The sequence below is a fragment of the Callithrix jacchus genome, chromosome 5 (assembly GCF_049354715.1).
Source record: "Callithrix jacchus isolate 240 chromosome 5, calJac240_pri, whole genome shotgun sequence".
In the NCBI taxonomy this organism is placed as follows: domain Eukaryota; kingdom Metazoa; phylum Chordata; class Mammalia; order Primates; family Cebidae; genus Callithrix; species Callithrix jacchus.
The window spans coordinates 79,500,639-79,526,734 of NC_133506.1; the positions used below are offsets into that span (position 1 = coordinate 79,500,639).

The following is a 26,096-nucleotide window of genomic DNA, read 5'->3' on the forward strand; positions in this document are numbered from 1 at the left end:
GGCATGTTGCTGACCATCGCCCTAGGCCGCTGCCCAGCCCATGGGTTGGCCTAAGCTCTCAGCTTAGCTCCCACATACTGATCCAGACCTGTGTGGCCTCTTGGAGGGTAAGGCATGGCCAGTAGAAGCTATGGGTGGAATTGTCACAGTGACAGCTAAGTGACTACATGCTAGGACATGAGTCTGCTGGACTTTGTACTGGGCCGATGAAGGTGAGCAGAAAATCCCAAATGAGTCGCAGCACTATGACCCAAGCAAAATGGGGTGAGGACCACAGCCTGTTGTAACTAAGAGGCCAGGAGAAAACATGTGCCCTGGGGTGTCCCAGGTCCTCTTGTCAGGGCCTGGCAGATTTTTAGTGTGGTTTGCCAGAGCTGTTTTTTAAAATTTGTACATAGCTTCTTCATTGTGTTCATTTTATTTTTATATAGCTACTTTGCTGGCTCTTTTTGTAGAATAACTTCATTAAGTTATAATTTACAAACCATTGAACTTTTTTAACATGTACAATGTAGTAGTTTTTAGTGTGTGCATATAGTTTTGCAACTATTACTAGTGTCTAATTTTAGATCATTTCCCTTACCTCAAAAAAGAAATCCCCTTCCCATTAGCTGTCACTCCTTATTTTCCCCAACCACGCCCCTAAGCAACCACTAATGTACTTTCTGGTGCCATAGATTTGCCTATTCTAGACATTTCATAGACATGGAATAATATAATATGTGGCCTCTTGTGTCTGTCCTCTTTCATTTAGCATAATGTTTTCAGATTTATCCATGTTGCGGGATGTGTCAATACTTCATTTTTTTGTGTGGCTGAATAATATTCCATTGTATAGACATACCACATGTAATTTATCTGTTCATCCCTTTATGGGTATTTGGGTAATTTCTACCTTTTGACTATTGTTAATAATTATGATTCCATGAACATTCATGTACAAGTTTGTGTGTCGGCAGCTTTCTTGGGGTATTATCCCTAGGAGTGGAATTGCTGGGTCATATACTAAGTCTGTGTTGGACTTTTTCTTTATTGGATCTTTCCAGAGCACCCAACTGAGGGAAACTCCAGGAAACACCACCCCTAGCATGTAGATGTTCCTGCCAATAGTACTTAGACATACTGTTTATCACTGCTGCCCACAGGGAAAATGGCAGGTAATGGCGTTTGTAAAAAGCAAGGTGGGATGGGCGTGGTGGCTTAAGCCTATAATCCTAGCACTTTGGGAGGTTGAGGTAAGTGGATCACAAGGTCAGGAGATCAAGACCATCCTGGCCAACATGATGAAACCCCGTCTTCACTAAAAATACAAAAATTAGCCGGGTGTGGTGGTACGCATCTGTAGTCCCAGCAACTTGGGAGGCTGAGGCGGGAGAATCACTTGAACCAGGGAGTCGAAGGTTGCAGTAGGCCAAGATTGTGCCACAGCACTCCGGCCTGGCGGCAGAGGGAGATTCCTTCTCAAAACAACAATAACAACAACAAAAAAGTGAGGTGCTTCAAGTCATTATATACTGAGTCAGAAGGAAAGATGGAGACTTCCTGGCCAGTATTAGTTGAAGCAGATGTTCACACCTGACCCAGTGAGATCTGAGCCTCTGTTTTTGGAAAGAGGACGCAGAATTTCCATTTCCTGTCACATGACGTGTCTTTATTACATTGCAGGATGCATGGGTCTCCTAGTCAGTGAGATATGTGACATAAGAGAAATTTCTCTCCAGTCCCTGGGGGAACATGGCTGTTATTGAGCCCTGGTTAAACCTGGCCCTTCTAATTTTCTTTTAGATACTTGATTAAATTTTTATCCAAGCTGTCAGAATATCAAGATGTAAACAAGATGACTCCCAGTAACATGGCGATTGTTTTAGGACCCAACCTCCTATGGCCACAAGCAGAAGGGTGAGTACAGAGTGGAGGAGCCATGTGGGTGAGCAGGTGGGACTGCAGGGCCTGGGCAGGGCAGGCAGGCCAGCTGGGGCCCCAGCTAAGCACCTGCCTCTTGTATTTTCCAAACCCTATGTCTCTTTTGGCCTGGTCTTTTTTTAGGCTGAGGAGGAAGCACAAATTCTGCACATCTTTCTTTTTGTTGATGGTCCCAGAGCTACGGGTCTGAAATAAAGGTCTTCTCTGAGCTACTTAAGTCAGCATTGGGATGGGGGAAAAGGGCATAGGACATGGTGGCACAGGCCAGGCAAGCTCTTAGACTGTCATCAGAGGACACATCCCAGCATCGGGATTCAGAGGGATAGAGGGCTGTCTCCAGAGACAGCAGAATTGGAAAGAGGATGAGAATCACAGGGATGGGACGGAGGAGAATCATATCTCATGTTAAAAGTGGCTTTGTAGGTATTGTTCATGGGCCCTGGGGTTATCCCCATTGTAGAGATGGAAAAAGAGAAGCTCAGAAAGGTGAAGTGTCCCTCCCAAGAGAAAGTCTGCTCTCAAACCTCCACCTGCAGAGTTCCAGTCCAGGGCCCCTTCCTGGGCTCTGCGGCCAGAGGACCATGGGCCTCAAACCCTGCCTTAGCTGGTGACTTCACCCTGTCTGTCTCTTCTCTCTGCTTACAGGAATATTACAGAGATGATGACCACCGTGTCGTTGCAAATTGTTGGGATCATTGAACCTATCATCCAGCATGCAGACTGGTTCTTCCCTGGGGGTACGTGACAGCACCTAGGTGGAGGGGCAGGAGGCAGGGAACGGGAATATCACTGGGAGTCCTGAACCTTTGAAGCCAAGTACCACTGCCCACAGGCTTTTTTTTTTGGGATTCCCTTATAAACACACACGCACACACACACACACACACACACACACGCATGCACACACACACACAAAGGCATCCACATATCAGGGTAGCATCAGCTTCCTATTCTGTAATCTCTATTTCAAGGGATGCTCTGGCCTGAAAGTGTCCACTGTGTGTACTAAACCATGTCCATGGATTTTACTGATCTAATATCCATACTATGTTTTCCTCAAATCTACAAATCTTGGAATGCTGGTGCAGGAAGGAAAGAGAGATCCTCTGCTCCAAATCCTTCACTTTACAGATGCAGAGGGAGACTGAGTCCTGATATGGATGGGGACTTTTATTCAGGACTAACAGATCATCTGGGTGCCTTATCCCCTTTTGCTACCCTAGGTTGTGCCTTTGAGTTGTCCCTCAGCTTGGGAAGGTGGAGCTCAATCTCAAAGGCAATGAGATTCTTTTCTTTTTTAATGCCTGCTTCAAAATTAGGCTCTCAAGGCAGCTTCCTAAGAGGAAGTTTCAGAGATGTTCTGAGCCACAGAAGCCTCATTCCATAAGTAGATGACTCTCAATGGTGACAGCTTTGAAGAGACAGCAGTTGTTACATTAAATTTGACATCTGCTTAAAAAGAAAATAATTGGTACTGTACCTTATGTTTGGTAGACATTAAGGGAATGCTTTTGGCTGTGCCACAATAGCTGTTAAGGCATGTGAGGATAATACGTTAGTAATTCTGTGCTCTGCCCATTAGAGGTAATCAATTAATGCTGTTCTAACATTGAAGAAGTTTGTCTTTCTTTTGCTTCATGTGTTTTAAGGTCTGAACTGCTGACTCCTTAAGAGTTGAGTAACACAGGGTTGGGAATCAAGATAAAGAAATAAAGGAGATAGGAGTCAAGGCAGTAATCCTATAGGTTCTGTGGCTGAGCTAATTCATTACCACTGCAGGCAGACAGAATTGTGCAGAGCTAATTTATTCTCATTGACTAGGAAAGGATGGGATGAGTATTTCTGTGTATCTCTTTGACAGCCAAAAAACGACTTTGATGAAATCTATTAACTATTTCTAATGTCTTGAATTGATTTCCTGTGGTTTTCCAGAAAGGCAGTAACATCATCTATAAATACAAATATTGCCTCTTATTTTATTTTCTTGACTAATTCCATTGGCTAGCATTTCTCAAATGGTGTTAAGTAATGGTAGTGATAGTGGGCATTGCCTTTTCTTCTGATTTGATTAGGACATCGCTGTGCTTTTAGTCTTAAGCACGAGATTTTAGAAAGATAATTTCGTATATTTCAGAAAGTATCTGTGTCTGTTTGTACTAAGTCTTTTTTTGGTCACAAATTGACATTGCTTTATTAAATGCCTATCTAGGTGATCACATGTGTTCCCCTTTTTGGCCTGCTGATGTGATTAATAAGGTGAAATAATATGCGGAACCATGGGATGAAATTTTCTAGGGATGACATATGAGGGATTGGGTGGCTGTACTCATTGCTCCCCTACCCAGGAAGGGTGTGGGAGACCGAGTGTTCACGTGCACCAATTCTTTCTTCCCCACAGAGATAGAATTCAACATTACTGGCAATTATGGGAGTCCAGTACATGTGAACCATAATGCCAACTACAGCTCAATGCCCTCCCCAGACATGGACCCCGCTGACCGGCGCCAGCCCGAGCAGGCCCGCCGGCCCCTCAGTGTCGCCACGGATAATATGATGTTGGAGTTTTACAAAAAGGATGGGTATGAACTGGTGTCTCTTTCTCAGCACTGGGGATTGGGAAAGGTGGTGGAGTGGGTGGGTGAGATGTAACAAAAGCAGAATTATGGAAAGGCTGCACTGACTCCTCTCAATGGTTCAGGTGACTTGTAGCAATTGAGCTGTCTCTGGGATGAGTTTCTTTGACTTGCCTCTCTTTAGATCAGAGGTCAGTGTAGCCTTCTTAGCTGACACAGTTGTGATCAGTATTAATTAGTTGTCTTCAAAAGGAAGAAAAGGCAGTCACTGGGTCAGGCACAGTGGCTCATGCATGTAATCCTAGCCCTTTGGGAGGCTGAGTTGGGTGAATCACCTGAGATCCGGAGTTGGAGAGTTCGAGACCAGCCTGACTAATGTGGAGAAACCTGTCTCTACTAAAAATACAAAAATTAGCCAGGCATGGTGTTGCATGCCTGTAATCTCAGCTACTTGGGAGTCGGAAGCAGGAGATTGCTCGAGTCCAGGAGGTGGAGGTTGCAGTGAGCCCAGATTGCACCATTGCACTCCAGCCTGGATAACAGCAGTGAAACTCTATCATTAAATAAAAGAAAAAAGGTAGTCATTGAGGGGAATTAAAAAAGAAATACATACACCCTTTATTTGGAATCAAAATGTATATATGTAGATCAGTTCCCAAATTTGTAGTGGCTTTACTTTGATTATAAATAAGCTCATTTGCATTCTGGCACAATACCTTCTATGTACAGTTGAACATTTCCAGCTTCAGCCTAAAACTTGAAACAGCTTGAGTGTAAAATCTTTCTAGATTTTTAATATGTTTTCCTTTTATTATTAACATCTGTAACTACTTTAATGCAGCTGTTAAGAGGCTTGTAAGTATATTCAACTTAATTTGCATAGGAACAACCCTGTGCACACTCATGTTAAATTAGTTTATATAATATTGAACTACATAATGATTCCTGTAGCAAGTAAGATGGGCATAAACAGGTTTCATAACAAGCACAGCTGACTCACAGTGAGCACCAGCTCAGCCATGGCAACCAGAGGATGTGGACTAACGAATGAGCATGTTCAGCAAGCCACAGGCACCTACGAATCCCTCTTACAGGAGGGGGTTGGTCAGGCAAGTTTGTTCAGTAAACTTTGGTTAGAAATTAAAAATTACAGCCAGGTGCAGTGGCTCACACCTGTAATCCTAGCACTTTGGGAGGCTGAGGCTGGTGAATCTCAAGGTCAGGAGTTCAAGACCAGCCTGACCAAGATGGTGAAACTCCATCTCTACTAAAAATACATAAATTAGCCAGGTGTGGTGGTGGGCGCCTGTAATCCCAGCTACTTGAGAGGCTGAGGCAGAGAATTGCTTGAACCTGGGAGGCAGAGGTTGTAGTGAGCCAAGATTGCACCACTGTACTCCAGCCTGAGTGACAGAGTGAGACTCCATCTCAAAAAAAAAATTACTATGATAAAATAAAATTTAGCTGCTCCCTTAGGATAGATGAGAGCATAAAGCATTGAATGGAACTATCAGAAATGGAGACAACAGGAAGTAAGATGGCTGGAACCTTCCTCTTTCCTGACAGACCACTGGGCAGCCAGAAAGATGTGCTTGAAAGGACCATGACCTAAAGGGCACGGGAGGGAAGGTTGAAAATCCTAGAACTGTTAGAGGTGTGTGAATCTTACTTTTCACCCTGCTTCTTTCTGAATGGGAGTTGGTATTGGAGCACTAAAGTTGGCAGAGGAGACTGCGGCTTGTTTCCTGGGATGATGGTAAAACGTTCACAATGGCCAGTATCTCTTCTTTGTTACCTCACCGGTCAGAGACTATTTGTATGTGGCAGGTGGGAATTGTTTATGTGCACTATCCTGGTATTTATTGTTCTTCACTTAGTGGAGAAAGAAAAAAAAAGGAAATTATTAGAAATTCAAAGGAGTAGAAACCAGGCACAGTGGCTCATGCCTGTAATTCCAGCAGTTTGGGAGGCTGAGGTGGGCGGATCACCTGAGGTCAGGAGTTCAAGAACAGCCTGGCCAACATGGCGAAACCCCATCTCTGCTAAAATAAAATACAAAAAAATTTAGCTGGACATGGTGGCTGTCACGTGTAATCGCAGCTGAGGCAAGAGAATCACCAACCCAGGAGTTGGAGGTTGCAGTGAGCCGAGATTGTGCCATTGTACTCCAGCCTGGGCGACAGAGCGGGACTCTGTTTCACAAAGAAAGAAAGAAAGAAATTCAAATGAGTAGGAAAAAATTTCCTTTTTGTTTTGTTTTAATACAGAGGCTTGCTCTGTCACCCAGGCTGGCATGGAGTGGTGCAGTCTTGGCTCACTGTAGCCACCGCCTCCTGGTTTCAAGTAATAATTGTCATGCCTCAACCTCTGGAGTAGCTGGAATTACAGGCGGGAGCCACCACACCTGGCTAATTTTTGTATTTTTAGTAGAGATGGGGTTTTGCCATGTTGGCCAGGCTGGTCTTGAGCTCCTAACCTCAAGTGATCCTCCTGCTTCTGCCTCCCAAAGTACTGGAATTATAGGTGTTAGCCACTGTGCTTGGCCTCAGAAAAAAATGTCTTTAATCTATAAAAAGGAACATACTTAGAATCCAAGAGTCAGAACTAGAGAGTATACTGGAATTTGTTTTTAAATCTTATTAATTCAGTTCCTTTGTGAAATCTGTGTAAGCTGAAGGGACACTCTTGAGGGTAAATTCTGGTTCTGGCTGGGTGATACAGCACCCCTGATGTTACGTTCCAGGTGTGTCTGCATCCAAATTGTGCCCCTATATCGCTCCTCCATTCTCTCTGCCAGATCTGGTCTGATTCCAGTGCCCCCTGGGTGCACTCCAAATGGCCTCTAAGAGAGAGTTACCACTGCAGATGCATTGAGATACTGAGAGGTCGCTGGCCCACTCTCTGCAGGCAGATGCAAAAGCTTGAGCAATATCTTAAGTGATGCCTTGTCTCTGATAAAGCTCTCCTGCTTAAGAATTTTGTAACTGACATGTCCATTCTATATACTATTCTTATGTAAAGTTGAAACTGCCACCATCTACTTCAAGAGTATAGGAAATTTATTACATAAATTATTGTTGTACATAAAATATGGATTTTATTTTTATTTTTACTTTTGAGACAGAGTTTCGCTTTTGCTGCCCAGGCTTGGAGGGCAATGGCACGATCTCAGCTCACTGCAAACTCTGCCTCCTGGGTTCAAGTGATTCTCCTGTCTCAGCCTCCTGAGTAGCTGGGATTAGAGGTACCCACCACTATGCCCAACTAAGTTTTGTATTTTTAGTAGAGACAGGGTTTCATCATATTGGTCAGGCTGGTCTTGAACTCCTGACTTCAGGTGATCTGCCTGCCTCAGCCTCCCAAAGTGCTGGGATTACACTGCCTGCCTCAGCCTCCCAAAGTGCAGGCATGATTTTACACCTGGCCTAAAAATATATATAATTTAAAATATGTATTAAATGTTAAATTCAATGAAGGTCTTACTGGTTTAGGGTAGCCCTCCCTGAGTTGTCTGGGATAGAGCATCTGTGCATATGTTTTAAGGAGGTACAGTGAATTGCAGAACATCAGTTCTTACCTGACCTTAAGAGAAAGTGAAACCTAAAGTTGTGGGTGTTTGTGGGGAGAGGAAAGAAACTTGCATCTCTTGAGCCCCTATGTTATCTTAGTAACCTTAGGGGAATTCTCTACATTGGCCCCATTTGTGATCTTTAGAAATCTATGAGATGTATTTTAAAATCTTCACACTGCTCATTGAAACCCTGAGAAATTAAAGCTCATGTTATTGAAGGTTTTTGGACAGGTTAAAAAAGTGTATATGAATTATATATCAATAAAGCAGATACTTATTTTAAAAAAAGAAAATTGGGGCAAGAAAACTGGATAAAATTGGAAAGAAATGGTAAGTTCCCCATCTGTGTCAGTGACACTTTCCTAGGCTGATGGCTGTTATGTCCTGGGCATCATATGAAGCTTTACTCCCCTCACAACTCTGGGCTCTGGACCTGATGCCTTTCTGATTCAAAATGATGCAGGAAGCTGGGTTTCTTTAGCAGGACTTAGGGTCCAATTCAGGAGCTTACATGTACATTTTTCATTATTGTGGTAGGTAGAATAATGCCCATCCCCCAAAGAAAAATAGATCTGAAACTCTGGAAACAATTCATATTTCCTTATTTGGGTAAAAGGTCTTGGAATATATGATTAAAATAAGGATCTTGAAATAAGCAGATTGATCATTTTGGATTATCAAGGTGGGCTCTACATGACGTCACATGCATCCTTATTAAGAGGAAAGCAGAGAGAGATTTTACTACACACACACACACACACACACACACACACACACACACACACGAAATGTGAGGATGGAACAGAGAGAAATTTGAAGAGATGGCTGGGAGTGGTGGCTCACACTTGTAATCCCAGCACTTTGGGAGGCTGAGGCGGGTGGATTACAAAGTCAGGAGTTCAATACCAGCCTGACCAACATGGTGAAACCCTGTCTCTACTAAAAATACAAAAAATTAGCCAGGAGTGGTGGTTTGCGCCTATAATTCCAACTACTTAGGAGGTTGAAGAAGGAGAATCACTTGAACCAGGGGGTTGCAGTGAGCTGAGATCACACCACTGCACTCTACCCTGGGCAACAAAGCAAGACTCGTACTCAAAAAAAAAAAAAAAAGAAAGAAATTTGAAGAGATGACTCTAAGCCAGAGATTGCCAACAGCTACCAGAAGCTGAAGAGGGAGCAAAGCCCTACTTCGTCCTTGATTTCCACCTGGTGGTACTGATTCTCATTTATTTAGAAAATAAATTTCTGTTGTTTACCAACCCCGTGGTACTTTTGACAGCAGCCACAGGAAGCCAATACAATCATCCACTGCAGCTCCACACCAAGAGCTTTGTGGTAAACATGGCAGCTGGTGCTTTGATTGTCCTCCCAGGGAGTGTGGGGATCTAATTGCCCTCCTTTCAAGTCTGAGTTGCTCTAATGAGTGGCTTGACTCATAGTAGGATATGGCAGAAGTGATGTTCTGGGACTTCTGAGGCTAGGTCAGCAGAAGCCTATAGATTCTTACTGGGTCTCTGGGGACACTCACTCTTGGAACCCAGTACCATCCTATGTGGAAATCCAAGCAGCACCTTGGAGATAAATGGAAGTCCCCAGCCCTCAAGCCTAGCTGAGCACTGTTCTGATGCCAGCACAACTCCCAGCTCTGAGAAGGAGTCTTCCTGGAGTCTTCAGTCCAAGTCAGACCACTCTGCCAATGCTGTATGTGCAGACAGGCCGGCCTTGCACCAGTGCTGTGTGTGCAGACAGGCCGGCCTTGCACCAGTGCTGTGTGTGCAGACAGGCCGGCCTTGCACCAGTGCTGTGTGTGCAGACAGGCCGGCCTTGCACCAGTGCTGTGTGTGCAGGCAGGCCGGCCTTGCACCAGTGCTGTGTGTGCAGGCAGGCCGGCCTTGCACCAGTGCTGTGTGTGCAGGTAGGCCGGCCTTGCACCAGTGCTGTGTGTGCAGGCAGGCCGGCCTTGCACCAGTGCTGTGTGTGCAGGCAGGCCGGCCTTGCACCAGTGCTGTGTGTGCAGGCAGGCTGGCCTTGCCAAGCCCTGCCAGAACTGTTGATTGGTGACCCAGATAAGCATGCTAAGTTCTGGGGCAGTTTGTTACATAACAAAGATAACCAGAACAAGCTTTAAAAAAAAGAAAAAAGGCCGGGCATGGTGGCTCATGCCTGTTATCCCAGCACTTTGGGAGGCCGAGGTCAGGGGTTCAAGACCAGCCTGATCAGCATGGTAAAACCTTGCTCTACTAAAAAAAATACAAAAGTTAGCCAGGCATGGTTGTGGGCACCTGTAATCCCAACTACTCAGGAGGCTGAGGCAGGAGAATCGCTTGAACCCAGGAGGTGGAGGTTACAGTGAGCTGAGGTCGTGCCACTGCACGCCAACCTGGGCAACAGAGGGAGACTCTATCTCAAAAAAAGAAAAGAAAAAAAGAACCCTGCAACTCCCTCACCTGCCCCAGATCTCCCCATCTGATTTAAATGGCCTGGCCTGGGATAAGTATGTGATTCTCATGTGCATCTGGGATTTAGAACCACTGAATAATTTTGCCACTTTGAATAAAGGACTTAGTGGTACATTAAAAAAAAAATTATCAAACGTTCCTAGTTTAGCCATTGAGTGTTGATGTGATATATAGGGTGTCCTAACCTTGCTAATACCTGAGCAACAAATTATTAAATAAATCGCACTATTGTTTTCTGTACTTTTGAAGCTCCTACTTAGAAAGTTTCGGGTGCAGGTTATGTTTTTAGTGTCTTTTTTGAGTTTTCTTGTTTTATAGAAGAGTGAAATTTGTGTCTTAGGTCATGAGTCCTAAATAATAAATGAAAATAACTCTACAGTCCTTCTGTTCTCTGACAGTGCCAGACTTCTGGTCAAATCAGTTGTTTTTCTACTGCCTTCAAAAGAGTTTGCCAGAATGTCTACACTCTCTTGCTGGTTAGTCATGGAGATGGCAGTGGGCTTTGGACTCTAAGCATTTGTCATATGCTTCCATTGACTGCATCCCCGACTGTGCCTGGACAAGCTGGGCCAGAACTGTTCAGGGACCTGTGAAGAAGCCCAGAGGCAAGAATAGAAGCGACAGGCTGGGTGCTATGGCTCACGCCTGTAATCCCTGCACTTTGGGAGGCCAAGGTGGGCAGATCACTTGAAGTCAGGAGTTTGAGACCAGCCCGGCCAACATGGTGAAACCCTGTCTCTACTAAAAATACAAAAAAAAAAAAAAAAAAAATTAGCTGGGCATGGTGGCAGACACCTGTAATCTCAGCTACTTGGGAGGCTGGGGCAGGAGAATTGCTTGAACCCAGGAGGTGGTGGTTGCAGTGAGCTGAGATGGCGCCATTGCAATCCAGCCTGGCTGATGGAGTGAGTCTCCATCTCAAAAAAAAAAAAAAAGAAGAGAAGTGACATGGGTGATGCGACCTCCTTCTTAGCATCACGTTCCTCCCCAATAGCTCTCGGATAGATACCGTCTTCCCCTGCTCTCCTTTCCTGGACTTAGACATTGATGGATGCTGGGACTAAGTCTGAAATGTTGTCAGAGAACTTGACCTTTATATATACTGGAGAGGTTAAGGTACTTTGTTGCTACTTACTGAAGAGAGGAGTTACTCCCAGAAAAGCTGGAAAATACCAAATTCAGGTCTCACTGGGTGCATGTAGATAAGGCTGTCTTAGGAGCTTTGGGTGTCCCTTTCACTCACCTTCGCTGTCCAGGACACCATCTGCTGACCCTGTGGTTCCCTGCCACAATTCATCTTACAGTCCCTGAATCTGCACATCTACAGTGGGTGTTTGGGAAGCTTCTTGGATATTTGGGAAGCTACCAGGTTTCCCTGTCTCCTCTTTCTTGGCTGACCTTCGCCAAATGTAACTGATCTCTAGAACAAAACCCAAAACCTTCCAAATCTCTGTAGGCCTGAATGCTTCACACCCATGTATCGGCTGACACCTCGTCTAGCTAGGTTTCTTCGTGAGCAGGAGTCAAAAACAGCACTGCAGATGTCTGTTCTTCAGAGGAATAAACAAAAACAAACTACTCACCCCAGACGACTCAGCTAGAATGGGCCACAGCAAAATTCTGTCTGGTGATAAGTGTAGATACCTGTTCTCCTTGGAGCTGAGATCTTCCAAATTTTATATTTTGGCTTCTTTTCCTCTTTTTTTTCCCCCCATTCTACCTTCTCCTCCTCCTTTTTCCTCTTTTTTTTTTTTTTTTTCTGGGGCAGGTCTTTGTTTCTCTTTAATTTTGGTAAGTCTCCATCCAGGGTGTCTCAGTGACTGCACACTGGCCAGGGTTAGGCTTTCTTGTTTTTTTGTTTGTTTGTTTGTTTTTTCTGGGATAGAGTCTCACGCTGTTGCCCAGGCTGGTCTCAAATTCCTGGGCTCAATGATCCTCCCACCTCAGCCTCCCGAACACCATGACCCATAACTTTTAGTGGGCAGGTACACAATAGAATGTTGTATACTGTGGTTGCAGTGTCTGTAACTGCATTTGTCCACTCTCCCCTTCTGCCTCAATTCCTCAGCAAAGACAGGCTTATTCTAAACCTTACCATCAGGGAGTGACCGTGAAGGCATTTACATGGTTTCCTTGCTTGCCCCATCCCAATGCCAGTGACCTTCTCACTTGAAGTAAAAGGAATGACCCATTTTCTAAGTTCAGGGGGCTTAGAAGTGAGCAGACAGCATCTTCCCCTGGTTTACCCTTAACTGCTCTAGTTGACTGCTAGAGTACCTACTCACGGATGCATCATTTCATTGCTTCCCTCTTAAGCCCTGAGCTGTCGTTCCACTGGTCCTGGGCCTAATCCTTTCCCTGTGTGGTCTACCAGGTTGCAGACTTTAAAAGAAGCATGCCATTTCATTGCTAGCATCAAGGAGCCATTTATAGCTCTTCTCTTTCTCCTTCCTTCTCCCTGCTTACACTGTGTGAAAAGAATAACACTGTAAATAGCCCTACATGGAAAGTCAGCATTGCAATCAGGCCCCCTCTGAGTTCAAATCCTGCTTACTTAACTCTGAATGCCTCAGTTTCTTCATATGCAAAGTGGGAAAATCACGGTAAGCACCGACTTGAGTCATTCTGAGCATTAAATGAAATACTGCTTACAAAGTGTTTAGAACAAAGCTCAGTACATGGTAAATGTGAGCTGTCCTTAGTACATGAACCAGATGTTTGAGTGATATCCTCATGTTTTTAACATGGCGACATGGCGGGGCCCACTTTCCCACTGATGAGCCATCCTGATCAAGCCCTTTCCTTGCCATCTCAGGTGCGTGAATGTTTTTATCGGTCTCCACCTCACCATAAGCAATTGAGCTAATTCTGCCAGCACAAAATATACAAACACCAAGGGCTTAGTGACAAAGCACAAAATATCCTGACAGCCAAGGACAGCTGGTGGTTGCAGGAGGCTCCCCAGAACAAGGAAACCCCTGTATGAGCAGGAAGTGCTGTCACCATTCCAGGCCGAGTCTCCTGAACCCTAGTGTATTTTGTTTTCCAAATAACCTTTCAGATAAGATGTCCCTTCTGATTCCTGCCTCCTTTATTGCCCTGGTGACCTGAGTTGGGCAGTGAGACTTAGAAGGGTTTGCAAGGATCTCCTCCTCAACTTTATTTGTCTGTTCTTTAAGCCTGGAATCATTTCAGTAGCCTTTTAGCATCCCCTATTCTGAAACCCAGATTGGCTCATCCTACTCACCAGAGCCCTGCAAGACTAAGAAACCTAGGGAAATGGGCCAGGTGCGGTGGCTTACGCCTGTAATCGCAGCACTTTGGGAGGCCGAGGCGCGTGGATCACGAGGTCAGGAGTTCAAGACCAGCCTGGCCAAGATGGTGAAACCCATCTCTACTAAAATATGAAAATTAGCCAGGCATGGTGGCGTGCACCTGTAATCCCAGCTACTCGGGAGGCTGAGGCAGGAGAATTGCTTGAACCTGGGAGGCAGAGGTTTCAGTGAGCTGAGATCACGCCATTGCAGTCAAGCCTGGGTAACAGAGCAAGACTCTGTCTCAAAGAAAAAAAAAAAGAAAAGAAACCCAGGGAAACAGGACTGATAATAACCTCCAGTCCTCATTTTTTGTTCCCTGCTTTATTTCTATCAGAGAACTCACTCCAAAATCTGTTGAGGTGTAGGGTCTGTTTAGAAAGGAAGAAATCTGATGGGAAACCCCATAAGTGCAGGTGACATGAGCCAGATGGGGTCTTCCTAACATCTCTGTCAGACTGTGCCTGACTCAGCAGTGGAGTATCCTTTTCCCTCCTTTATCAACGTATTTTAGACTGTGTTCCTTCTCTTTATTTCTGTCTCTGAGGAGATTTTAAAAAATAAGTCAGACGTGCTTGGTACCTGTAAGCACAAAGCATTATCATTGACAACTACCTCTTACCGATTTCTTAGTAAGGGCTAAGAAATGTCCTTCTTTTATGCCCCTAGTTTCTCATTGGCTCTTTACAACAAATATAAGGAAGAGCAGCTTATTAATTCCATTTTACAAAGGATGATTGGAGGATAATCCCTTTGTAAAGGATTCCTCCATATTATAGAGTTAGTCATTGGAAAATCTAGGATTCAAGCCCAAATTCTCTGCTTTCAAAGCCCTACTCTGCTGAGCCACAGAGGGTATGGAGTCACCAAGTTATGCCCAAAAAACGTAAGCCAGCTACTAGGACTTTATATTCCCTTCATCAACATATTGTCTGATTCTCTGAATCTCCAGCTTGTCCACATCATAAAACGCCATTGGCTTAGCTAGCTAGAGCCTACTACAACCCATCGTATAACCACTCAGCTTCTGCCCCCAGGTCATGGTGCAAGGACATCCTAAATATATCGTAGCACTCAATAATTGATAAATTACCTTCATGGAAATGCTGGAAACAGAAAAGGAAGTATTAGCTCCATTCTGTAGATAAAGAGAGAGCTCTACCGAGTCAGTGAATGGCTTAAGGACTAGAGGCCTGAGTCATTCCAGAACCTGTTCCATGATACAGTCTCATGAAAAATACCCACGTGTGCATCATGATAAATCCTATGCAAATATAAGGTGCTGGCAGGCAGGGAAGATAGTCTTCAGTGGGACTACTTTTCCAAAGTGAGGACTTGTCACCTGTCTCACGTCCCTGTGCATCTCAATGATGTGCGGTGACAACTCTGTATTCCCTGCCCCTTGTCATCTTACTCTAAGAAAGAGCAGTGGTCCAGCCTGGGTAACATGGTGAAACCCATCTCTAAGAAATTACGATAATTAGCCAGGCATGGTGGCATGTGCATGTAGTCCAAGCTACTCAGGAGGCTGAGATGGGAGGTTCACTTGAACCTGGGAAGTCGAGGCTGCAGTGAGCCATGATCATGCCACTGCACTCCAGCCTGGGTGACAGAGCAAGACCCTGAAAACAAAAATAGAAAGAAAGAAAGAAAGAAAGAAAGAAAAGAGCAGTGGAGATCATCATCTCAGGTTCTACCCCCCAGATTCTGCAGGCTTCCTACCTCCTACTGCCGGGAGGCACAGAAAAGGCAGAAGGAGGCCTTGGACATCCTGCTTATAGATTTCTAGGCCGTTTGCTTCACAGAGATTCTTCCTAGCCCCTGGCTTCTTGCTTTCACCTTGATTCAACTATAAAAAGATCTGAAAGCCAAATTGTTCTCAGTTTTCAGCAGAAGCATGGGAAATCTTTGCCAACTAGACTGGCCTTAGGTATCTATGCAGAAACGTCTGCTGGAGTCAGATATTTTTTATTAATTCTACTTTTGTATTGCTCCTTTCTTAAGAAACAGCAGCAGTGCCTTGATTCTGGCTGCTGTTTCTTTATGCAATAAAACAATGAACAGAAGCTTATGAACTGCCGCTATAACCTTCTGGTTGGATCCCCATTTGTGAGTAGATTTCCCCTTCTTGGCTGCATACTGAGCAATTTTATTATTTCTGTCTTCAGGTTAAGTTTCATCTAGACATTTGAACATTTATATATACCAACTTGCTTTGGAAGGTAAATGCGCTTTTAGGCTTCCAAGAGCATTGCTGCAGCCTTTATGATTGATTTACTGTGTAAAGATTTATATTACTGTTTGAAAATGTCAGTGAACATTTGATGTGGATTCACAGTAAATATGTGATGCTGCCTTGTATGAGAAAGTCATTTTTCAGTTGGGAAAGTAGTGATACCTATGGCACTGTAGCCTCTTTACAAAGGGAGAAGCAGCATGTTCAACTCAGATTTCTCAGTTGCCAAAATTTTACCAGTGTTATTTAGCAAGTCTCACCCAGTACCTACCCCATGGCCAAGCTGGCACCTTCCCTTGGTAAACCAGAAGATCACCAAGGAGCCTGCTGTCTGAGATTACTGATGCTAGAATGTAATGTTGGGGAAATAGAAAGCATCCCCCACAAGCTTTGGCCCCGGCCTTCCACCAGGTGGAAAAGCCATTTTTTTTTTTTTTGAGGCAGAATCTTGTTCTTTTGCCAGGCTGGAGTGCACTGGCACAATCTCTGCTCACTGCAACCTCCACATCCCAGGTTCAAACAGCTCTCCTGCCTCAGCCTCCTGAGTAGCTGGGACTACAGGCGGATGCCACCACGCCCAGCTAATTTTTCTATTTTTAGTAGAGATGGGGTTTCGCCATGTTGGCCAGGATGGTCTCTATCTCTTGACCTGGTGATCCTCCCATCTTAGCCTCCCAAAGTGCTGGGATTACAGGTGTGAGCTACCATGCCCGGCTGGGAAAGACTTTTTAAAGTAGAAGAGAACCGGGCAAGGAAGAGCTGATGGGGTAGGACTTACATTTTTTAGGGCTCCTTGTGCTGGTCACCATGGGAAATATCTCACATACCTGCAGTTCTCACCAACCATTGCAACTAAGTGATATCAGTTCCCTTCCTCAGGAGGAATGTTAAGCTCTTTGTTCTTTTCATCCTGATACATTCTGAAGCCTGCAGACTACCGTTCAATGATCCTCTGCAGTCCACTTTAACTACCAGGGGATGCAACTAGACTGTGTCCCAGAGTTTGGAGTGGCCTCCAAAAGCATTTCTGGATATCCGATAGGAGGTGTTTGTTTATTGATAGAAGGTTCTCAGACCCCAGGTGACTTTAGAAACAATTGGGCCCAGGAAAGAGACATCCTTTCCCTTTCCCTCCATCCCTGGTGCCTCCTTGAAGCCATCCAGTGACGATGAGAGATACTAGCAATGGCATTAGACATGGGAAGGTCTCTGGTGATCCTAGGAAGGAAGGGCATCAGGAAGCTGTCCCCATCCCAGCATGTGCTTGGTTTCATCACTCCCCATATCTCCTTAAAGCACCTAAATCCCACCATCCCACCTGCTAAAACCAAATCTCCATACTTGAACTTATTCTGTTCTTAAATCTTGCTGTACCTCTCCAAGGTACATGTGGCCTTTCTAGGTGAGCAGGATTTCATGGTGTAATAGTTTTGTGCATCTGACTAGTATATGTGGCCATTTATTTGGTAGGGAGGAGGTGAGAGTGAGCACATAGTAGTCCTCATACACCTATTGTGCTGTGCAGATACGTGGTAGAGACAAGTGCTGGCCGGGAGCATATGTTTTCTCCCTGCATGAATGTCCCTTAATACTAGAAATGTGAACTCTTCTCTTAGTCAGTGAAACCTTGACTGAGGATGACAACAGCAATGCCTCCTAAACTAGAGGAAAGGGAACTAACCACCTTCTGAGTCTGTGTAACTTAGAAGTGAGTAGATAAGGCTGGGCGCGGTGGCTCATGCCTGTAATCCCAGCACTTTGGAAGCCTGAGGTCAGGAGTTTGAGACCAGCCTGGCCCAGATGATGAAACCTCATCTCTACTAAAACTATGAAAATTAGCTGGGCATGGTGGCAGGCACCTGTAATCCCAGCTACTCAGAAGGCTGAGGCAGGAGAATCGCTTGAACCCAGGAGGTGGGGGTTGCAGTGAACGGAGATCATGCCATTGCACTCCAGCCTGGGTGACGAGAGTGAAACTTTGTCTCAAAAAAAAAAAGAAGTGAGCAGATGACTACTTTTACCAATTTCTTTCCTCCTTCTGCCTCTTTCTTCCCCATGCCACAGCAATATCAACTCTTCAGCTGCTCTCTTTACTTTTGTGTGTGGTAGCGTATGACTTTCACTTACACAAATAGAAGAGTCACTTTAGAGAGACCCACTAAACTGCAATAATTGTATAGCACAATAAAAATCCCACCCCAAGACCCTGGACCTTGGAGAGAGACCCCTTGCAGAAAGAAAGACAACCTTTATGTCCAAAGAAAGGCCTAGAGTTTTTGACACTAATATCTGTATGTTTCTGTCCCTGCAGCCTTAGGAAAATCCAAAGGTATGGTATCCTCTGGTAGCTGTGAGGCCATGCTCAGTCTCTGAAACTGAGCCACCCATGCATCGTAGTGAGCTCCACCAGAGGGTGAATGTGCCGCGTCTGGTTGCTTGGCCGACTTCTTTGAAGCTGTGTGCCCATCATTAAAATAGAATCAGAGCCCAAAGGGACCATAGGCACAAGCAGCCCCTTCCCTGTTATGTAGACAAGCAGGAGTGGCCTGCAGAGTTGTGACTTGGCCAGGGTCCCAGCAGTAGTGGAGCTGGGGCTAGACTCCAAGTTACATAGAGAAGGATGCATATTTAAATGTCTCCTGCTATCAGTTTCCTGTCCCCCCCTTCTCTGCCCCTCCCACCTCATCTTACACTTGGGAGGCTGAGAGCCCCTGCCCCCAGTTAGGGCCAGGTACTGCTGTGAGGAAGGCTTGTAGTTGACACCCAGGGGGCTTGCCGGGCCATCATCCTCAGCCAGCGGGCTTTGGCAGGGGGTTGAAGCACAGCTTGTGGCCGCCAGTGCTGCCGACTGTGACCTGCTCCTTGCCTCAATGACAGGGCCGCTCTTGCCAGGCCTGGGCTGCCCAGGGCTGGGTCTCGGCCGCTGGGAGGAGCCAGGGCGCTGGGAGCACAGCCCCCATGCATCGCTTCCCGGGCCTCCAGGGTGCTAAAGCTGCGCTGCTCTTCTCCCAACACGGACCTGCTTGAATGTTTCCGCTTGATGGGGGAGGGAGCCTGTCACCTGTAATCTGTCACGCGCGGGTAAGCAGTGTCTTTGTGTCCCTCGCCAGCATGGGCGTGAGGGTCATGGACACATCTTGGGTGGCTCGAAGAGGCTCCTCGGCCGGTCGGAAAGCGTCCTGCGCCCCGCCCTCCATGCAGCCTCCCGCCCCGCCTGCTGAGCTGGCTGCGCCCCTGCCTTCGCCGCTGCCGGAGCAGCCCCTGGACAGTCCCGCGGCTCCCGCGGTCTCTCCATCCGGCCTGGGCCTCCAGCCCGGGCCCGAGCGCACCAGGTAAGCGCGGGCCACTGCCGTCCGGGCGGGCTGGTGTGCGGTGCAGGGGGTGTCTGGGTTTGCGGCTCTGGAGACCTCGTGGATTTTGTCATTTCCCACGCCCCCACCCCCATTTCTAAGCATTCATGTTTGGCTTCTGCATCGTGCTGGCACCAAGTAAGTCATCCACAGCTGCCTGGATTATCACACAAAGCCCAGGCTTCCCCAGCAAATCATCGCAATCAAGCAGAAGGTGGCAGCTTGCGAAGGCGGGGTGAGGAGTCTTAGGGTTCCCAACTCTGTTTTCCCCTTCCTCTGTCGTTACAGTAGCCCCCCATATCCGTGGGGGATACCTTCCAAGACCCCCAGCGGATGCCTGAAACAGTGGATAGTACCCAACCCTATATATACTGTACTTGTTTTTCTCATACACACATGCTATGATAAAGTTTACTTTACAAATTAGGCACTGTAAGACATGAGCAATAACTAGTAATAAAGTAGAAGAATTATAACCATATGCTGTAATACAATTATGTGAATGTGGTGCCTTTCAAAAAACATTTTTTTTTCTTTTGAGACGGAGGAGTCTTGCTCTGCCGCCCAGGCTAGAGTGCAGTGGCACCATCTGGACTCACTGCAGCCTCTGCCTCCCGGGTTCAAGCAATTCTCCTGCCTCAGCCTCCTAAGTCACTGGGATTACAGGCAACTGCCACCACACCAGGCTAATTTTTGTATTTTTAGTAGAGATGGGGTTTTACTATGTTGGCCAGGCTGGTATCAAACTCCTGACCTTAAGTGATTCACCTGCCTCAGCCTCCCAAAATGCTGGGATTACAGGTGTGAGCCACTGTGCCCAGCCACAAAACACTTTATTCAACTATAAGCACACAGTTGAATAGCACACTATTTTTGGACCACAACTGATCACAGGTAACTGGAGCTGCAGAAGGTAAGACCACGGATAAGGGGGCTACTATATCCTATTTCAAAGTTTACAATTTCTGTGTTTCTCCTTCTTCTCCTCCTATTATAGTCATAGCAGCCTTTCTTTTTCTTTTTTTCTTTTTTTGCACTAAAATGGGTGCAAGTCAGGGAAGGAATGGAGGTAGCAGTCCTACTGGGCCTGGTGACCTTTGCAGCTTGCCACATGGTTGAATTCCATTATTTTAGAAGAGGGAAAATGACAGGAATTAATTCCATGGTTAGCTTGATGAACATTAACTGATAACTTTCTCTTTTTAAAAGATAAAAACATGATTGCTACCCTTAAAAAGTTCACATTCCAGGCAGGGCAAGTGGCTTATGCCTGTAATCCCAGCACTTTCGGAGGCCAAGGCGAGCGGATCATGAGGTCAGGAGTTCGAGAGCAGCCTGACCAACATAGTGAAACCCCATCTCTACTAAAAATACAAAAAATTAGCCGGGCGTGGTGGCAGGTGCCTGTAATCCCAGCCACTCGGGAGACTGAGGCAGGAGAATTGCTTGAACCCGGGAGGCGAAGGTTGCAGTGAGCCAAGACCATGCCACTACACTTCACCGTGGGCAACAGAGCAAGACTCCTTCTCAAAAAGAAAAAAATAATAAATGAAATAAAAGTTCACGTTCCAGTGAGCAAACAGGCCCTGACGGATAATGACAGTGCTTGGCTATGTACCCCCAGGGCTGCAGGGGAGGAGACAGTACGCGGCCCTTCCTTGAAAGGGGCCTGATCAGGGGAGGCACATTCTGGGAGTGAGAATTACACCGTGAAACAACTTTGCTGTTTGTTTCTATCTTTTCTCAAACAGCAATTTCAAACACCAGAAAAGCAACATGAAATCAGGTGCCCCTGTGTCTTCTGTTAGAGGACATGGTGTTCATATGTGGCCACTGCCAGAAAAGTTTTGGAGACTTTGGGAAGCTGAATCTTCTAACCCAAATCTTTCTCTAAAGACAGATGCATACACATAGACACACATCCTCAAACACCACACAAACATATCCACATCAACCCCCTACATGAAAGGCTTCCGGGCTTTTTTGTTTCATTTTGTTTAATGAGTAAAAAGTATTTTCACTGCCAGCTCGGTGGCTCACACCTGTAATCCCAGCACTTTGGGAGGCTAAAGCAGGCCGATCACTTGAGGTCAAGGAGTTCGAGACCAGCCTGGCCAACAAGGTGAAACCCCATCTCTACTAAAAATACAAAAATTAACTGGGTAGCCCATGTCTGTAGTCCCAGCTACTCAGGAGACTGAGGCAGGAGAATTGCCTGAACCTGGGATGCAGACGTTGGCAGTGAGCTGAGATTGCGCCACTGCACTCCAGCCTGGATGACAGAGTGAGACTCTGTGTCAAAAAAAAAAAAAAGTATTTTCACTGTGAAACCGGGAAATGACAAAGGGACAGGGGTATAGTCTTTAGAGCATGGGGGGAGGGCACCTGACCCTCGGTATGCTGGGATTGTTGTTGATGTCTTCATCTCAGAGGATGCTCGGTCCTAGTTGTGCATTTGTGAGACCACAGATGGACTTGGGAGGTGCAGAAGCGGGCACAGTGAGTTCAGTGGAGAAGCAGACCCTGAGAGTGGGGCACCAGGTGAGGCCGAGGACACACAGACAAGAGATGGGCTGGGACTATTTCCTTTTCGGACATTCATGGGCTTGCTTCATCCTAGTTTCCCATCTTATAAAGGAAACTCAGTGCCATATGGTATTTGGCATCTAAATGATATTCCTAAAAAATGCTCCTTGAAGATGGATTCCTCCAGGCTCTGAAGGCATTCCAGGAACATTGTGGATGGATGGCTTTGCAGAATCACTTGTGGGCAGGGATTGGCACCCACTGGTTTAGACTATTTTAAAGGTCACTCACATTGCTCTCTGGCCAAATGTCCTTCTCCTTTGCCTGGGCTGACTGGTTTCGTAACTTTTCTTTGAATGTTCTTATTCTTTCTTGTTTTACACCACTTTTTTTTTTCTCTCCCCACATGGATTTCTCCCAGTACAAACAGGTGTTCCGTTGTTTTTGTTCATGTGGTTGTTTCTGTTTCCTGGATGTTTGCGGCCCTCCAGTGGCAGGATTCCTGTTCTAGCTCCCCCTTCCCTGAGGATGGCAGGCCCCGCCTTCCCTCTGACTGGTTCCCACCCTCCCAGCCCCGACCCCAGGCCCCACCTTCAGCTCTTTCCCTGGCTCTATCCAGCCAGGCTCTGCCTCCATATTCTGCCCAGCTGCTTAGCGTGAATGCTAACCCCAAAATTCTGCTTCCTGCTTCTTGGCACCAAACTCGTGGCTGAGTCATGCATCTTCAGAGCTAACTTGTCCTCAAACGTGCCTTAAGCATGCCTTGTTCGTGTAGTGTCCCTAATAGCCACCCTACACCCCACCTCTCCACATTGGGCCAGCTGCACCTATGCTGGGGAGAGAGGACAAAGTTAAGCAGGTAAATATCTGTTTCTGTGCTGGAGAAAGTGTGTCAGGGCCAGGCGCCATGGCTCACGCCTGTAATCCCAACACTTTGGGAGGCTGAGGTAAGTGAATCATGAGGTCAGGAGATTGAGACCATCCTGGCCAACAGGGTGAAACCCCATCTCTACTAAAAATACAAAAACTAGCTGGGTGTGGTGGCATGCACATGTAATCCCAGCTACTCAGGAGGCTGAGGCAGGAGAATCGCTTGAACCTGGAAGATGGAGATTGCAATGAGCAGAGATCACGCTACCGCACTCCAGCCTGGTGACAGAGCGAGACAGAAGAAAGAACTCATTCCTAGATTCCTTGGATAGATGTGTGTCCAAAGGAAGGCAGAAGAGTCTACCCACCCCCAAGAAGCAATTTTTTTGGTTTGCTGCTTATGACATTTTTTTTTTTGCTTCGTTGATTGGCCTTCCTCTTGATAGTGGCAGAGATGGAGGGAAGGGTAGGTAGGTATTTGGCATTGATGCCTGGATACCTGACGATGAATCAAAGATAACTCCTTGTCCAGCCTAAGTGAGGCAAGGATTTTCTGTTTCTGTGTTCGTTTTTCATTAACAGAATAGAGACAGGAATTATTACTCTTTTGGTTCCTCTGAATAAGATGGTCTTTGCCCCTTGGGGAATAGGTATAGTGTGTAAGACTCATCCCAAAAGGGAGAGAATGTGCCTCCACATTGAATGTGGTCTTTCCTTTTTCCTTTGCATGAGGAAAGCAGCCTGTGCTTTGACACCATCGGCTTCTCTGGCCCAGCTCCCTGCTCCCAGTCTTTCTCACCTCAGTGGACAAGAGTGCTGTGTTTCTGTTGGAATTTTCTCCAAATTAACACTTGGAATTTCTAGTTAGGAAAAAAATAGGCTGTGCCTGCCTTTTTTTTTTTTTCTTCTTTCTTTCTTTTTCTCTCTTTCTTTCTTTTCTTTTCTTTCCTTTTTTTTTTTTTGAGACAGGATCTCACTCCATTACCCAGGCTGGAGTGCAGTGCTGCAATATCAGCTCAATGCAACCTCCATCTCCTGGGTTCAAGGGATTCTCCTGCCTCAGCCTCCCGAGTAGCTGGGATTACAGGCATGTGCCACCACACCTGGCTGATTTTTGTATTGTTAGCAGAGACAGGGTTTCACCAGGTTGGCCAGGTTGGTTGATCTCAAACTCCTGACCTCGGGTGACCCACCCTCCTCTCCCTCCCAGAGTGCTGGGATTACAGGCGTGAACCATCGTGCCTGGCCCAGGCTGTGCCTGCTTTTGTGGGATAGAAACAGCTATTGCAGAGGATTTCGGTTCCCAGACTCTTCATGCCCCCCGTATGGGCATCAGAATCCAGGTAGGTTCTAGCAGGGATGACAGATAGCTCCCAGCTCTGGGGCATCTCCCCTGATTCATTAGAGCCCATCTGGAGTATTTTCTTGAAGAGGAGTGAGAATGCTGTGGGAGAAGAATGGAGATCAATTAGTAATATCTACTATCAGCGTGTCGGGATGGCAAATCCCTGGTCTGTGGTGTGGAGTCAGGTGTCTTCTAATATGTGCTTCATCCTTAGGAGAAGGCTGAGGAATGGCCTTGCAGTCACGATGAATCCTCTTCAGGACCTGGTGACCTAGGGTGTCCTGTTGTCAATTCGAGAGGCCAGAGGCTCTGCCACTGACCTTCACCTCTCTCTAAGCCTGGGTCTGGGACTCAAACTGGCCCACAGTTAAGGGCATGGCCTGGGTCTCTTGTCCACCCTCGCCTCTGCTGGAATGGGTATTGAGTTTGAGGATGAGTCCTAGAATTCCTCCTGCTTAGGGGTGCGCTGAAGGCTCAGGGCAAACAGCTGGAGACCTGGGCCAAAAGCTTGGCAGTGGGAGTCCATGTCATCACTCACTGGGCACAGTGGCCCTAAGAAGTCCTCTTGGCTGTAGTAGGAAAAACACTTTGGTGTTCCAGTTTGAGAATATTCTAGAACTCCCGGGTTGATGGCAGGATACAGTGGAGGTGCTCAGGCCCCTGTCTTCCAATTGCTCACGGTCTCCTTGAGAAGGGGAGGGAAGAGGCATGAAAAGGGCGTTGGCAGTGAATGCCAAGTGCCACAGAGATGGGGATGAAACCCAGGCTGTCGGAGCTCCAGGAAGGACAGTCACCTCATGGGGCATCTGCAAGGCTTTAGGAAGGGAACAAAACAGACTAGAGCGGGACAGACGTGCACAGGGCCCAGAAGGACACACAGGGTGGCCATCAGCGAGGCTGGTGCTGCAGCTCACTGAGTTCGGGCTTCTCTTTTGTCTTGTGTACTTCTGTTTCAGCGCATCAAAAAGCAAGGAACTTTCTCCAGGGTCTACACAGAAAGGAAGTCCAGGCTCCAGCCAAGGGACAGCCTGTGCAGGGACGCAACCTGGGCCTCAGCCGGGTGCCAGCCCCAGCCCCAGCCAGCTGCCTGCAGACCAGAGTCCTCATACCCTCCGGAAAGGTATGGCCCTGCTTCCCTTCTCCTGGGTCTCAGGCCAGAGGTGGCGTTTACATTCCCAGAAGACTAGTTTTCCTCAATTCACTTGGATATTGAGAAACCATGTGGTTTAGTGAATAATTCCTATCTGGTCATTCGAGCTTTGGAAGTTAAAAGGGATCATTTCTGTATGATTCCTCAGTTTACTTATTTGACAGGTGGTCTCGTTTGGGGCATAGAGAGGACAGTGCTTCCCATACACCAAATGATTCCACCAGGGCAAAAATTATTGTCCACGATGACATGTGTTTTCCAGAGACCTGCCAGGTTCTACCTCTGTCATTTGAAAAGCTGCATAGGGTCATCTACAGAAGCCTCCTTCCCCACGAGCCAGCCTTGCACAGCTGCCTACCCCTGGATCACTTGTACAGGGTGACAAGAGGGACTCAGGATAGCTTCTGTAATACCTGAGTCTCAGTCGGGCACCATGGCTCTGGGAGACCAAGACAGGTGGATCACGTGGTTAGGAGATCGAGACCATCCTGGCCAACATGGTGAAACTCTGTGTCTACTAAAAATAAATAAATTAGCTGGGCACAGTGGTGTGCCCCTGTAGTCCCAGCTACTTGGGAGGCTGAGGCAGGAAAAACACTTGAACCCAGGAGGCGGAGATTGCAGTGAGCTGAGATCTCGCCAGCCCGGTGACAGAGTGAGACTCTGGAGACTCTGTCTCAAAAACAACAAAAAAACCGAGTCTCAATGCTGAATACTTCTGCTTTGGAAGGCCTGAGAATAGCTACACTGCCCAGTTATTACGATCTCTTCAGATA

The 26,096-nt window shown here is 46.5% G+C and overlaps 1 protein-coding gene across 17 annotated transcripts in view; it reads left to right on the forward strand.

Annotated features, from left to right (window-relative positions):
* ARHGAP44 (Rho GTPase activating protein 44) overlaps positions 1-26,096 on the forward strand; it is a 203,310-nt gene that overhangs the window by 165,411 nt on the left and 11,803 nt on the right. For 9 of the 17 annotated variants that reach the window (XM_078373069.1, XM_002747897.5, XM_078373074.1 and 6 more), the window contains 5 exons: positions 1,786-1,899; positions 2,569-2,660; positions 4,322-4,502; positions 19,190-19,411; positions 25,127-25,290. In XM_078373069.1, coding sequence (XP_078229195.1) covers positions 1,786-1,899; positions 2,569-2,660; positions 4,322-4,502; positions 19,190-19,411; positions 25,127-25,290 — 773 coding nt within the window. Of the gene's footprint in view, positions 1-1,785; positions 1,900-2,568; positions 2,661-4,321; positions 4,503-18,390; positions 18,409-19,189; positions 19,412-25,126; positions 25,291-26,096 lie in introns of all 17 variants that reach the window. The other 8 variants (XM_078373068.1, XM_002747896.6, XM_054255875.2 and 5 more) reach the window with 2 other exon arrangements.